The sequence below is a fragment of the Cydia strobilella genome, chromosome 7 (assembly GCF_947568885.1).
Source record: "Cydia strobilella chromosome 7, ilCydStro3.1, whole genome shotgun sequence".
NCBI classification, from domain to species: domain Eukaryota; kingdom Metazoa; phylum Arthropoda; class Insecta; order Lepidoptera; family Tortricidae; genus Cydia; species Cydia strobilella.
The window spans coordinates 16,272,569-16,286,999 of NC_086047.1; the positions used below are offsets into that span (position 1 = coordinate 16,272,569).

At 34.7% G+C, this 14,431-nt stretch overlaps 1 protein-coding gene across 1 annotated transcript in view; it reads right to left on the reverse strand.

Moving 5' to 3' along the window:
- Window positions 1-14,182: 14,182 nt before the first annotated feature.
- LOC134742673 (uncharacterized) overlaps window positions 14,183-14,431 on the reverse strand; it is a 294,576-nt gene continuing 294,327 nt past the window's right edge. The window contains exon 9 of the mRNA XM_063675862.1: window positions 14,183-14,429. Coding sequence (XP_063531932.1) covers window positions 14,417-14,429 — 13 coding nt within the window. The 3' untranslated portion in view covers window positions 14,183-14,416. The remainder of the gene's footprint in view (window positions 14,430-14,431) is intronic.

Genomic DNA, 14,431 nt, shown 5'->3' on the forward strand with positions numbered 1-14,431 from the left:
TTGGAGACGCTTTAAAGAGTGGAGAGATGCAAATATCCTCCTACTCACCTCAGCCGTATGGGCCGACCAGGAAAGCGTCTCATCCATGGTGATACCCAAATTCCTAACAGTAGAGGAGAAAGAGATGGGAATTCCATCAAAAAGAATGTCGGGTACCACCATGTCTGAGAGCCCACTAATATAATAGGGACTACCGATAACAATTGCCTGCGATTTCTGTGCGTTAACCTTTAAACCGAAGTTACATGCCCATCTGCGAATCAGTTCTAAATCATCATTTATTTGACTGACTAGCGAAGGGACATCATCAATGCCAGCCGCTGCATAGATCTGTAGGTCGTCCGCATAAAGATGGTAAGAGGATTTAAGGGACTCTGTGATACCATTAATGAAGATAGAGAAGAGCAGAGGAGAAAGCACTCCTCCCTGTGGAACACCAGCTAAGAGTTCGCGCCAATCGGAAAACTTGTCATCGAGCATAACACGCTGGCGCCTACCATACAGGTAATCGCGGAACCAAGATAAGCTGTTGTGGGAAAAATTTAAAGATTGAAAGATACCGAGTAAAATATCAAAGTCCACTGTATTAAATGCGCTACTAAAATCTAGAAGAACCAGAACAGTCCGTTTTTTGCTTTCGATATTAAGGCGAATGTCGTCGGTGACTTTAACCAGAGCGGTCACAGTGCTATGCCCGGGGCGGAATCCAGACTGGAAGGGATTCAATAGGAAATTACTATTAAGGTGGGATAGGAGTTGACGGTTAACATGGTGTTCTATAATTTTTGACAGTACAGGCAGAATGGAAATAGGGCGATATTGTGAAAAAGAGATAGGATTGGAGGTTTTAGGAAGAGGGATAACATGTGCGAACTTCCACGCTAAAGGAAAGGTACCCGAGGACAAGGAAAAATTTATGATATCGGATAGGATAGGAGTAATGAAGTCCGCAACGAGCATGAGCATGTCCACGCCCAGATTATCTTCACCGACGGCCTTGGTCTTAATAGATTTAAGGAGGGTTAGTGTTTCTTGCGGCGATATTTTGCTAAATTCAAAATTAGGTAAGTCAGGACGTACAGAGTTGGCAAGAAGTGACAATGTAGACAGCTTAGTATATGGGTCCAGAGAAACTGAAGATGTACTAAAATGTTTATTGATATCGTCTACATTGACATCACCCAAACAAGTTGGTTGATTTTTGCCCACTCCGAGTGACTTCAAAAATTTCCACAGTTATACTTATAGTTATACTTATATATATCGTTAGAGCCGTTTCCGCTGCATTTCCGAGATCCCCGAAACATATATATATATATATATATATATATATGTATATATAGGAATTGCTCGTTTAAAGGTATAAAATAATAATAAGATGTTTGCCTGTGAGCCTCCTGTCAACAAAGGACAAATGAAGGTTGTGTTATCAAACGATGCATTTGATAGGTAAACGCAAATAATGCTACTGAAATCCTTAATAATAATATAAATGCGAAAATAACTCTTGTCTGTCTGTTACATCTTCCCTCTTCGCGCTTAAACCGCTGAACCGATATATACTATATATCGGTTCGGGTCTACAGCTCACAGAGCCACTATATATTATATAGTGGCTCTGTGAGCTGTAGACCTCGCGATAAGCTTAGAAAATGTAAAAGTAGTTCGTTACTATCACAGGGAACTTACAATGGTATTATGTGCCATAGACGCTATTGGAGGCATATTTTAGTTTTTGTCAGATATTGATAAAAATTGGTAGGTTTGAAAAGCTCCTTATTCTGGTCGGAATAAACACAAAATCCAAAATTAAGACAAAAAAAATGTATGAAAGTTCCCATTGAGTTGCGGAAAATTCCAAACGTTTTCCGTAACTCAGTGGAAGATTTTGTAGGGCATACAGTGAAATTGCGCTTGTTGTACAAAATAAGGAACTAATATCTATCCCCCAAATTTTATCAAAATCTAAAAAAAATGAAAAAAAAAAAAAAAAAACCGGCCAAGTGCGAGTCGGACTCGCGCACGAAGGGTTCCGTAGCGGCAACAGAAATACATCATCTGTAAAAATTCCAACTGGCTAGCTATCACGGTTCATGAGGTACAGCCTGGTGACAGACAGACAGACGGACAGCGGAGTCTTAGTAATAGGGTCCTGTTTTTACCCTTTGGGGACGGAACCCTAAAAATGAGCCATTGGCGCTTAAGTCCTTAATGCCAATTTACGAATTTTGTAAATTTTTCAAAATCTGGATCGAAAAAAAAATCTGTTTAATCATGGAATTTGATCACAAAATTTAACGAGAATAGGTTAAAAATTGCGACCCGTAGAGGTTCTCATAAAAGAGGAGTACTAATTAGACATCTGCTACGACACGATTGTTCCTTAAGAACATCATAGAAAGAAGAATAGAGGGAAAGAGAGAAAGAGGAAGACCGAGAAAAAATTATTTCAACCAAATAAAAGAAAAGGAGGAGGTTAAGGAGTCGGCAGTTGCTACAATGTAGTGTAATGCATGCATCAATTTCATGAAAACAAATCGATTTCGTGTCCTGCGCGATTTTTTGGTGACATTAGTGTCATGCAACTAATTTCGTAGTGTAAATGCGACTTGAAAACTAGTGTCACGAAAGTGCCTGCGCTGTGCGGACGTGTAGCCTCGATGCTGATGGGGCCACGGTCACTGCGATACTGTGGATTTCACGACACTAACTATTTGATCAAATTTAAACTATCGTAAGACATATTAACTTAACTAACTTAGCGGTTTCACTCACGTATTTTTAGTCACTAATTATTTCACGAAATTACTTTCCCATTAATCGAAACTACTTTCGTGAAACTGGTTTTAACATGCATGACACTAATTTCGTAATGTAAATCCCGCTTAAGGTATCATGACTACACTCAACTAAGTCGGTACGTAGGTAGGTAGGTGGGTCAGTTATCTGGAAGACTGGGAGATATCGCTTATACAGGGTGGAAATGTTAATGTTTCTTTTTAAAAATAAGATATTGTTTCCTTAAGTTAAGTAAAATGAGCTAACTTAAGGTTTTAGGACAGTTTCCCTCCACGGCAAATATTTTTTTTGAATTTCAGGTAACCCGTTCTCTAAGGCAACCCGTGCCGACTTTCATGCGATTCTCCGATATAATGTACCTACCAATAAAAATAATTTTTCTTTTCTTTTTTTTATTTTGTTTTTCATATCAACCTTGTATAATTCAATTCAATTCAATTATTAATTCAGGCAAATGCCCATATAATTTGTTAGTAATACTGCCGTATACTTAAACATTATTTAATAAAAAAATCTCGATGCGAACACAAAACCAATGAAAAAAATATCAAATTAGAGTTAAACCAAGAAAAGTCTGCAGAGATTTTGACAGCACACGCAGTGCAGGTGTTATTTTAAACGTCAAACATCTATGAAATTATGACGTAGAAATAACACTGGCACTGCGTGTGCTTTCAAAATCTCTGCAAACTTTTCTTGGTTTAACTCTACCGTCTGACCAAATTTCTCCATAGTATATTTTGCATGGGAATTTCAATTGCAAGTCGGCACGGGTTCTAATCTGTTACAGGAAAGTCCTGATTTTTTTTTCAAGGTGTTTTGGGTAAGTGCCATTATATTTAGGGTATGCGTTGTTAATTTAAAAAATCGGAAAAAAAGGGACACCCTACCTAACTGATATTCCAAACTAATAGTCACATACGAGTACAGGTAAGCATGAAGTCATACCTTTGCTGTCACCCGGGAGTATGGAACGCGAGAAATACGCGCATATTTCCTTATTCTGTCATTTGTTACGTGACTAAATCCACTCAAAGGAGCTTAGTACGTGTCTACCAAAACAGTTGCATTTGACTAAACCTTTATTGCCTAACTTATAAGGTTGAAGATTTGGTGTGTGAATAATAAACAGTAGTTGGGCAGGGTAAGCCTGTGACTTCTATTTTATAAATCCATTTAATTGAATGTATAGGTAGATGTGTGATTTTTACCTTTGTGGATGCTGTGTTCTGTTTATTTTTACTTTACTTCCTTTGTTTTTACCGATGTCGGTATTGTAGATGCTTTTTATTCTCATTGTAAAAAAACGTACTGCATATAGACGTACGTTTATCGTTGGCTGAGAATACGTTTATACCCTATCCCTATCTATTATTATTATTATTGTTTGTATTGTATCTCGTATTGAGCAAAATCGTTTATCAATTAGGTATTCCTAAAATAACAAAAAATATGCTATAACTGACACTAACCAGTTTAAAAAAATAGTTTTTAAAAATGTGGTGCCATATGTGCATTTCCACTATGGGATAATTTACACTTTTACCAGATTTTTTTTTTCAAAAATTGTGACATAGGTACTTATCCAAAACTTTGTGTCATGTCATACATTGTACGTTTAACATTTACTCATTAAGAACGGATATGGCAATAATAAAAAATGGTTTTTTAATACAGTTGCTCAAAAAGTGCTACTTTTCGTGGCTGTTTAGCGTGAGGAAAGTTGGCTTTCGCGAACTAGTGCTTTTTACTTTTCCAATTTTTTTATTTTTTTACTTGTTCCAATTCATGACTACTTATTTATGAGTTTTAATATTAGTTTCCTTTAAACGTCGTAATCAACATAAAAACCTACTGTTAATGTAAGAATACGAAAAATATGCATATTTCATATTTTATTACTTACCTCTTCATCGTTATAAGTATTATAACACGTTCATTTTTTAATGTTGAAAAACCGTTCTTAATAAGTTGTCTGAATGGAACGGAACGCCTGTCAAAGAAGAGGCGTATTTTCTTACTGCAAAAATGTTTTATAGTTTCCAAAGGCAACATTCGATATTGTTTTTATAAATATACGATACACAAATAATCACAAATAACGATATTTAGGTAATAATAGTACAATGTTTTAATATTCACAATTGTTTCTGTCTTATAGAAAGAGCATGCATTTGAAAAAAAAAAACTCAATGTAGTGGGTTCAATAATAATAACAAAATCTATTCTAGTCGAATAAAAGCTAGAAAAACACTTCTTCATAATGTCAATGTCAATGATGTCACATAATTAATAATATAAAAGTTTCGAATTCCATTCCTTACTTGTTGCTTTTCTTATTTTTTCGCAACTGTATTAAGAAACGTCGTTCGATACACGTGCGGAAATGTCATTCTTATACTTTCCGCACTAGCATCGAAATGACCCACTATATTACAAATATTTGTACGGTACTTTTAATGGTAAACATATGTGCCTAAATTTTAAATAAGTTGAATATTTAATATTGTCTTCGGGTACCGCGATATTTTCTCATGAAATAAAACTCCGTAATCCGTTTTCATAGTTTTATTTCAAGTTGAATATTTCTTAAATATGAAACTTTTCGAATAATGTTTTTTTTTTCCTTCTTTTCGCTCTCCTGCAAACCAATGTAAGTGGCGTATGGCACAAACGTATTCTCACCCGATATTATATAAACAGTATAATAAAAACCGGCCAAGTGCGAGTCGGACTCGCCCATCGAGGGTTCCGTACTTTTTAGTATTTCTTGTTTTAGCGGCAACAGAAATACATCATCTGTGAAAATTTCAACTGTCTAGCTATCACGGTTCATGAGATTACAGCTTGGTGACAGACGGCCGGACGGACGGACGGACAGCGGAGTTTTAGTAATAGGGTCCCGTTTTTACTCTTTGGGTACGAAACCCTAAAAAATCAGTATATGAGGTATTACATGTCTATTAAGTATTAAGTACTAACATGTATGGACCATTATGAAGTTTGAAATAATCGAATTTTATTTTTATCTTATTTTTATAGGTACTACCTTTTAGAGTTAAGTTTATTAATGGTATCAGTCGAATAGTCGATCAGGTTTGTTTTTAAAGCAATACAAGTCACAAATCATGGTCAAAGTCTGGCACCCGCACTTTACTGACGAAACGCTGTAACAAAATGGCAATACATGGTGACGTCACTATGTAATGTCGCTATTGCTTAGAAGCCGTTTCGATTACTATCGATGTAAGTATGGCAAACAAAGAAATTGCGATTTGGTCGGTGAAATATTGCGTTTATGTATACATATTGTTGTACTATATTTTTTTAATAAAATCTAAGGAATCGTATGGTACCACAATTGTTTTCCTATTTGTAAAAAAAAATTATTGAAAAGGCTTGTATTTTTTTATTATTGCCATATATTTTTTAAGTTTCCAAATTATTGTTATAAATTGCTCATTTTCTATCTATTTACCTAACTAGATTTAGTTATAAAATTCAACATGTGTCAACAACCCTATTTAGGGGAGGCCTAAAGAGATTATCTTTCCACAGTTACTTCACATCTATTACCAGGTGTTGGCGAGCATTCGATGGTGAATGGCCAGTTTTCGATCTTCTCGAGTAACCATTGTTGGGAGATTCTTAGTTGGTAGACAAAGGTACCTAAAGGTATTTATAATAAAATACGAAGATTCGCTAATTATTTGTTTGAAGTTTGCAAGAGCTTATCTTACATATGTTGACTTGGTTTAAACAAACTACTCATGAGCTGTAAGTACCTATATTATTTTCACATTTGTTATAACAGATTTTGTTTACATTAGTTACTGTCAAAATTGTGGTTCAATAAGCGCTTTTATAACCTAAACGTTGTGTGGAAGAGATCGCGTTTTAGCGATAAGACCACTTGTTGATACCTGGTTAACTGTATTTGATTTTCTGTATATTTTTAACTATTTGGTGCACAACAAATAATATTTAATTATGTAATTATAACTGACTGTTAATGTAGGTACTTTCTTTCCTTCGCCTACACATATCAAGGATATTTACATCTCATGAGGAAAACGCTCGTTTGTGCACAATAAGCTTTGTGAATACAGCTTACGCCAGTTTACGCAGCAGATAGCGGGCCTTTAAAAATCTTACGCGCTCTTAGTCGCCCGCTCACAAATATTGCGCGGCAAAATTGCAGGTATTACGCCGAATTACAGGAATTACGGCGTAATTACAAGTATTACGGGGGATAACTGGGTGTTGCGGATATACCGGGCACTGATATACCGGCAAGTCGGTATGAGAATTTAAAATGGTGTTTGCTAAATTGAGTTACTTTGTGATAAAATACACAAGAGAGTAAAGAGGTTATCTATTCATTATTAAGATTTTAAGGATTATTGAACCTCTCAATCGACACGTTAAGATACATATTTCTTATATTCTCGTTTTCTCTAGTTTTACCATTTCTACCTAGCTTTCTACTAATTAGACATCACTTAAAATAAATATAACACTTCATTGGGTATTAAAATTGTATATTAGTAATTAGGTAATTAATAAACCTCCCGATTGATAAAAATTCAGACGTATAAAATAGTCCGTAAGAATAGAATAGATGTTGATCTCATTCGAGATATGGACAAGTAGAGATTTCGACTTCCCCTTTGGATCCGTGCGAAATTATGAGAGCCTGGGGTCCGCTTGGCAACTACTTTCAAGAATTGCTTTCCCAAGAACTATTCGAAAATTCTACGAATAAAAAAACCAATGAAAATGAAGTAGGTATTTTAAAGATAAATTCCGAATTAAAAATAATAGTAATATTTCTCGGTACAATCATAATGTTATATCATGTTTGAGAAAATAAAATCATTGTTTTAAAACAATCCGTAAGTGATCGAATATCGTATACAGTCAGCATCTATTGATGCAGCGTGTGAAAAACGCACCAAAAGTATCCACCACCCTCTAATACTCGTACTTTTCCAAATAGAGATACAACTCTACAATCTTCGTGGTAAAATATTTTCTACAGCCTAATTATTACACATGTAGAGACATGCACTCTTTTTTTAGGCTATTAGAAATTTTATTTATACTTTTGACTCGTACGGCCTGATTCGAATTTTAAGATACGTTAAAAATTTGCTAAAGATAAGATATGGCGATCCATATCGTATCTTTAGCAAATTTTTGACGTATCTTAAAGTTCAAATCAGGCCGGTAGTCGCTACTTTTGATGCTCCCTGAACAAGACTGAATTAATCGTATTTTTTCGCTTATTATTTCAAAGTTACAACGAACGGGAAGTCTCCACTCAATTTTAAAATTCAATTGTATATTTGACTTAATTAGAAAATTGTTTCATAAGGAACAGGAGAATTTTCCTGTTTTATAAAATAACACAGCCATTAATTTAAATGATTTATTCAACAGACTTTTAAAAACAAGTTGCCATGTTTGAGCAAATTATTTCAGAACATGAAATGTCGTATAAAATGTATTCATATAATTAACAACAAAAAAACTATTCTAATAGCATTTAATAATAAAACGATTCACAAAATCAATTTTTAATAATAGAATACTAACAACAGTGTTCGTTATTTCCAATAGATTCTTATAGAAATATTGTCTACTTCATTTAACTAATTACATACAGTTATTATCTACAAGTCAAGTTTTTTCATAGTTATAATATATTTTATTATTAATATGAGGTTCTTATACATGTACACACAGTCAAGTAATTTGATTTTATAATTTTTGTTATTCATTCTAAAGTACCCACCTAATCTTAGTACAGACGAGCGTTTAATCAACGCGTATAATATATGCTTGTTTTTGTAAGCGCTTATAACAGATATGTAACTCATACTAGGGCCACGAGTCACGCCTGAGGGCCTGCCGCCAATATCTCTATCGCTCTTGCATATTCGAGTGAAAAAAAGGCAGATAAAGAAAAGTCGAATTTCGTTTTTCGTAATAGGTTCTCTATTTTAAGAGCGGCGGTTATGTCAAAATTAGTATATGCACGCAAAAGGTAGCGTAGGTATTTATAAGGGTATATTAGACCTGACATGGGCTTTATGCCTGTGTAGCGTTGAAGCCATTTGGTCAAACTCTTGAAATCTTGAGGAACCTCCGCGGGAACGGGAACGCTCCTACATCCGTGACATTCGGATGGCATCTGCAGGTGCATGAGTGTTGCGGCATTACTGTTGCGGTGTGGGCGCGTACGCTGTCACTTTCAATTCCCTTGCTAAAAGTGTCACTCATTTCATTACGGAAATTGGCAGTAATGCCGCAACAAAGCAGCGACAGTTGCCATCCGAATGTTACCTTTAATTAACTACATTGAAATACTCTGAGATAGCACTCCAGTGACTTCTGTTCAACCCAATCAGGAGTATTGAGCCTTAGAGCATTTAACATTTGGAGACGCCTTGTCTGTATTTTTCTGTACTAAACAGTTTGCCGATTTTTGCGGGAGCACGTCAAATGTATGGCTATTTGTACGTAACGTACAAATAGCTATGTCAGATAAACGTCAGTCCATACAATGAGTATGACCATTGGGCGAGGTTTTCGTCAAAGGGGTAAGCTCTTAAAGGCGACTCCGGTTGTTAAATTCTCTAAGGTTTGAGCCGATGTCGAGCTTATATAAGTTTATCTGCTCATGGAAAATAAGCGCTTATGATAAAACAAGTTTTTATACGCGCATAAAACGCTAAGTAGATATTTATAATTTCGAAGAATAAAGTTGTTTAAAATGTAGGCTCTTTTTCGTAAAAATCTAAATGAGAAATCCATGAAATTATAATTAAGTTAATTATCTACATGATTTTGAAATAAAATTGTAAAATATAAAACACACCCTTATGTCAGTTTATTCGTCGTTATTCAGAATATTTGACTCTTCAGTTTATCTTCGAGTATACTCGATATTTTATTTATGTTAGTGAACGTTACTGGAAGCTTTCAGGAAAGCCGAAATGAATATAAACTACAGATTCGTAACACGAGTTCCTAGAAATCTCTATAACATGTACGCGAAACGCCGCGCTGCATTTCAATTCTATGAATTCCTGCGTATAATTTACAATAAACAAGGAATTCTGACGAGCTGAGATACGTATTTCATATTAGTCCCCCGTCCCTCGTGCGTTGTGAATAGATTATACGTATTAAACAGTAGGTAGGTAGTAGGTTTTCAAACAAGGAAGCTAATAAACCGGTTGTAAATATAATTTAGTAATATGGTATTAGCAATTTGGGGACAGATCCTGTAAGTAACTTTTGCATAAAAAAAACTACAGATAAGTATCGGTTACAGAGTATTTTGTCAGTTTGGGAGTAAGTAAGTTCTTCATTCATTAGAATTTTAAAAGTAAAATTATACTCGTAATTCATTTGGCCAGTTGTTCTTTTGTTAGGACGTCAAAAAATAAAGAACGGCCGATGATCAATTAAAAGAACAGTCCTTTTTAAAGTTCGATTAATTAGTAAATTGTCCTATTTTTAAAACTCTAGGTCGTTACTTAATTTCATATTGTTAAAAATTATTGAGCCTTACGAAATTGAAGTGAAGTAATGGCACAAAAGTAATTTTGTTTTAATTCTTTTATTACAATTATTAAATTGTATTACTCTAATAGTTCATCTACTAAATAAAATCTACATATCACACATTACTTACGTAAACATTTATAATATTTTACATATTTATTATACATATATAATTATTATTCACCTAACATTTTATTATAACAATCATGACCACCATGGTCCTATGTAATTTACTTATAATTATAATTAAAAGGATAATTATTATATACAATACTTAGTACATATACAAATCGCGATGAGTACATACTTATACAAAAGGGCAGGAATAATAAATGTAAAGGTTAAAAAAAACTTCGTTAAATTTTATTTCGATGTTATCCATAAATCTTAAGAGGGCCATTAAATTAATACTAGGGTCAAGTAGATCCTACATAAGTTCTCGAAAGCGGACCCTTTGAATGCTAAGAATCTGCATATCAAATAGAGCGATCTTGTCTCTTTGTTTAAGGTATATGTTTGTGTTTTGTTACGCTATCAAAGCAAAATTACGTTTTTAAATAGAGTTCATAAGCAGCACTAATAGCATTAATAATACTAATAATTTTAATTGAAGCACACGATTTTCACTGATTATTTAAAGTAAAACGGGACTTTTAATGTTTCTCCTGACGGTCGAGGGTGTCATCATAGACCAGGCCAGATTCGATGGCGAAGCGATAGCGATTGTCACTTTAGCTAGGCCGCCAGGCCTGCCAGTGACCAAGAGCGTGATGTCACATTCATAACGTCAGGACTACTTAATATGTCGATATATGTGTTATAAAAATATGTCGAGTTACGCGACTATGTCTGATTTAATTGAAATAGTGAGCAGGGTGCTGCCTCTGCGTGCGTCCCATGACACGGGTAAGGGCAGCATCCGCTCGGTGTACCCCTTACATTTTATTAAAGTGTCTAAAGGGACTCTACGTGTTGGCTTCGGCTCCGTGCACGACTCCCAAAGGTCCGGAACACCATTGTTCCGTGATAAAAAAAAGTCTATTTAGGCGACTATGTCTGGTTTAATTGAAATAGTGAGCAGTATTATTTATATTGACCGGGATATAGACCGTGAATACCTTTTGTATTATTTATGAGTTCCCGATATTTCGACGCAGTTACATGCATCATGTTCACGGGTGACTGAAGATAGCTGGTGAGGGGATAATACAAAAGGTAATTACGGTCTATATCCCTGTCAATATAAGTCTAGTGAAACTAACCGTGAATCATTCAAAACTCTAACAGTATTATTTAGTTGCACATGCAACGTAATTCTTTTAGCGTACTGCCCGAATCGTGAAACAAGCGCGTATGTTTAGGTATTTATATTTATACAAATCAATACCGAAAAAATCTACATAAAAAAATAAAAAAAGTCACGTAATGTGCTGCGACATGTACATCAAATTATTTTCTACTTAATTTATTGTAACACAAATACTCATTCTCTTAGATGAATCATATTAAATTAACGATAACTACTACATACAGTGAATTTTTTGTCACTTTTTATCAATTTTTTGAATAATTTTCACAGTTATTTTTGTAGTCTGTTAGACCCACTCTCATCGTCCTATACAATAGTTCTAGTTTCCCGTCTGCACAGGAAAAAAACAATGAATGGTGTCCCAAAAAGGACGCAAGATTTGAAATTGATGAAAAACATATTTTTTTTCGTTATAATACATTTGTATATAAAATCTTGAAATACATAAAATAGGGTTATTTGTGGAATAATACGTCAGGCAAATGTCCTCCTAGGCTTTGCTGGCACATACGCACTCTTTTGTCAAAATTTTCTATGACCATTTTGCATAGATGCGGCTGAATTTCTCCGATGCGGCGTCGAATTTCCTCTTTTAAAGCATGAGTGGTTGTGGGCTTATTGGCATAGACTTTAGACTTTAAATAAACCTAAAAAGAAGTCCAAAGGCGTTAAATCGCAAGATCTAGGGGGCCAATTCTGATCACCGAATCGAGAGATCACACGACTAGGAATTTTCGAACCGAACCCGCCATTTTTCATTACTTTTGAAATATTGTTCAATAATAAAAACGCGTTGATCTTTCGTATAACCCGCCCTTTTACAAACCCTAAACATTCAGCTGTCAAATAGTTTTTTTTAGGGTTGCCAGCACTAAAATACAAAAATGGCGGCAAATTAAAATCTTGCGTCCTTTTTAGGACACCCGTTAGTATGTATAGTTTTTCTGTCAGACAGTTGGACAGAATGGAAGACTGAACAGGAGCACATTCCAATGAATTTAAATCCAAATGTAATCTTTTTTTACATAAAGTCGATGCACATTTTTAATAACTATTTAATACTTGAATCGCTTAACTTCAAACTCGGGTAAATCTATCTGTCAGATTATGCGATTTTGGTATTAAGAAAAGATTCCATCTAAAAGCCAATAAGGCGCTATTTCCATATAGCGTCAATTTGAAATCAACCTTATCGACAAGCGACAATGTGGTACCTTTTGGTTGACAACGTCACATATTAAGGTAGCTATTTGCTGAGAGGATCAAATGGATTTGATCCTCTCAGCCTCTGACCCGAGTTTGAAGTTAAGCGACACACTTATAAAATATATTAATGTATACACTCGTTTTAGGCCGAAAGGGAGGGTTGGTAGCTGGTACTACTTATTGAAACCAATAATTCTTATTATATTTAATTTCAATTGTACAAATTGCTCCATAGCTAAAATACTCAACCTGTTCACACAAATTAGGACGCATTATCATTAAAATAAAAATGATTTGAAGCGAAGACGCAGCTGTGCTGTTCTGTACCAAGTTGTAAGTTGACATGAAACAATAAAACTTACTTAGGTATTTTATTTTAAATAAATTAGGTACCTTTTCCAAAGATTAATTCTAATTTATTCTTTAGAACAGTGAAACCTCAGGAATGGATAACATAAGAATTATTTTCAGATTTTATAAAATATAATATATTGTATGGAAAACAAATGTATATCGCCATTTAGCAAGCGGTAGCAGAATTATACACACAAGTAAAAAACTCATTGACATATACTAGACTAAAGACTGGCCTTACGGGCACTAAGAATGATGCTAGTTCATCGGTGTCACACGAATTCGAGCCAATCGTGCAGTCTAACGCAACTATAGTTGCGAGTGTTGCGACCAATCGCGCGCGTGATGCGAACTCATCAACCAATCGCGTTGTGGCATTAGACTGTACGATTGGCTTGAATTCATGTGCGTGAAACCGTTGTACTGGCCCCATTATTAGTGCCCGTCTTTAGATTATGTCAATGACAAAACTATGCAGATGAGAATTCTAAATTTCAACTGAACAGTATCAAGTCTCCGAGTATACTCGGCCGCTTTCTATGGGGCGAGACCAATTATAATACCTGGTTCATAATACTTTAAAGGACAAAAGAAGATCGCGTGGCTATAATTATGCTATGTCCAGACATCGGAGTTTTGGTGGCAAAATTAAATGCGGTAGGGAGTTCCTACATTGACAAACTCAATTATCGATGGTACTTCCATATACATAGTTATCGCTCCCAGCTTTGTTTGGAAGTGTTTTTTGTATTATTTTGGAGACCATGATAAAGTACGTTACACAAAACATACTTCAAATTTACCAGGTTATGAGTATCGTTGCATGATTAAATAGTTATTATATATAATTAATAGCATAGCAAAAAATAACGCAATTATGAGTAAAGTTTTAAAATTCCTTTCATAAAGAAGATAAATGCTGTTTTTATTTTATTGAATTATCATGCTTTTAAATATTATTATATTTTTTCAAGCAAAACTAAGAGCAATCTTCTGGTACATTGGTGAAGCATCGATATTTGAATTTATCGATAAAAATCCGATGTCTGGTTAAATCATTCCTAAACTTAAGGTAGCAGAGTAGTTATAATACAACCGATTCTTATAATGGTAGTTCTTATTAAAATTCTTTTATGTACAAACTGCGAAGGTTCAGCCGCCCGGGGCCTGACATCATCGGAGGATTCT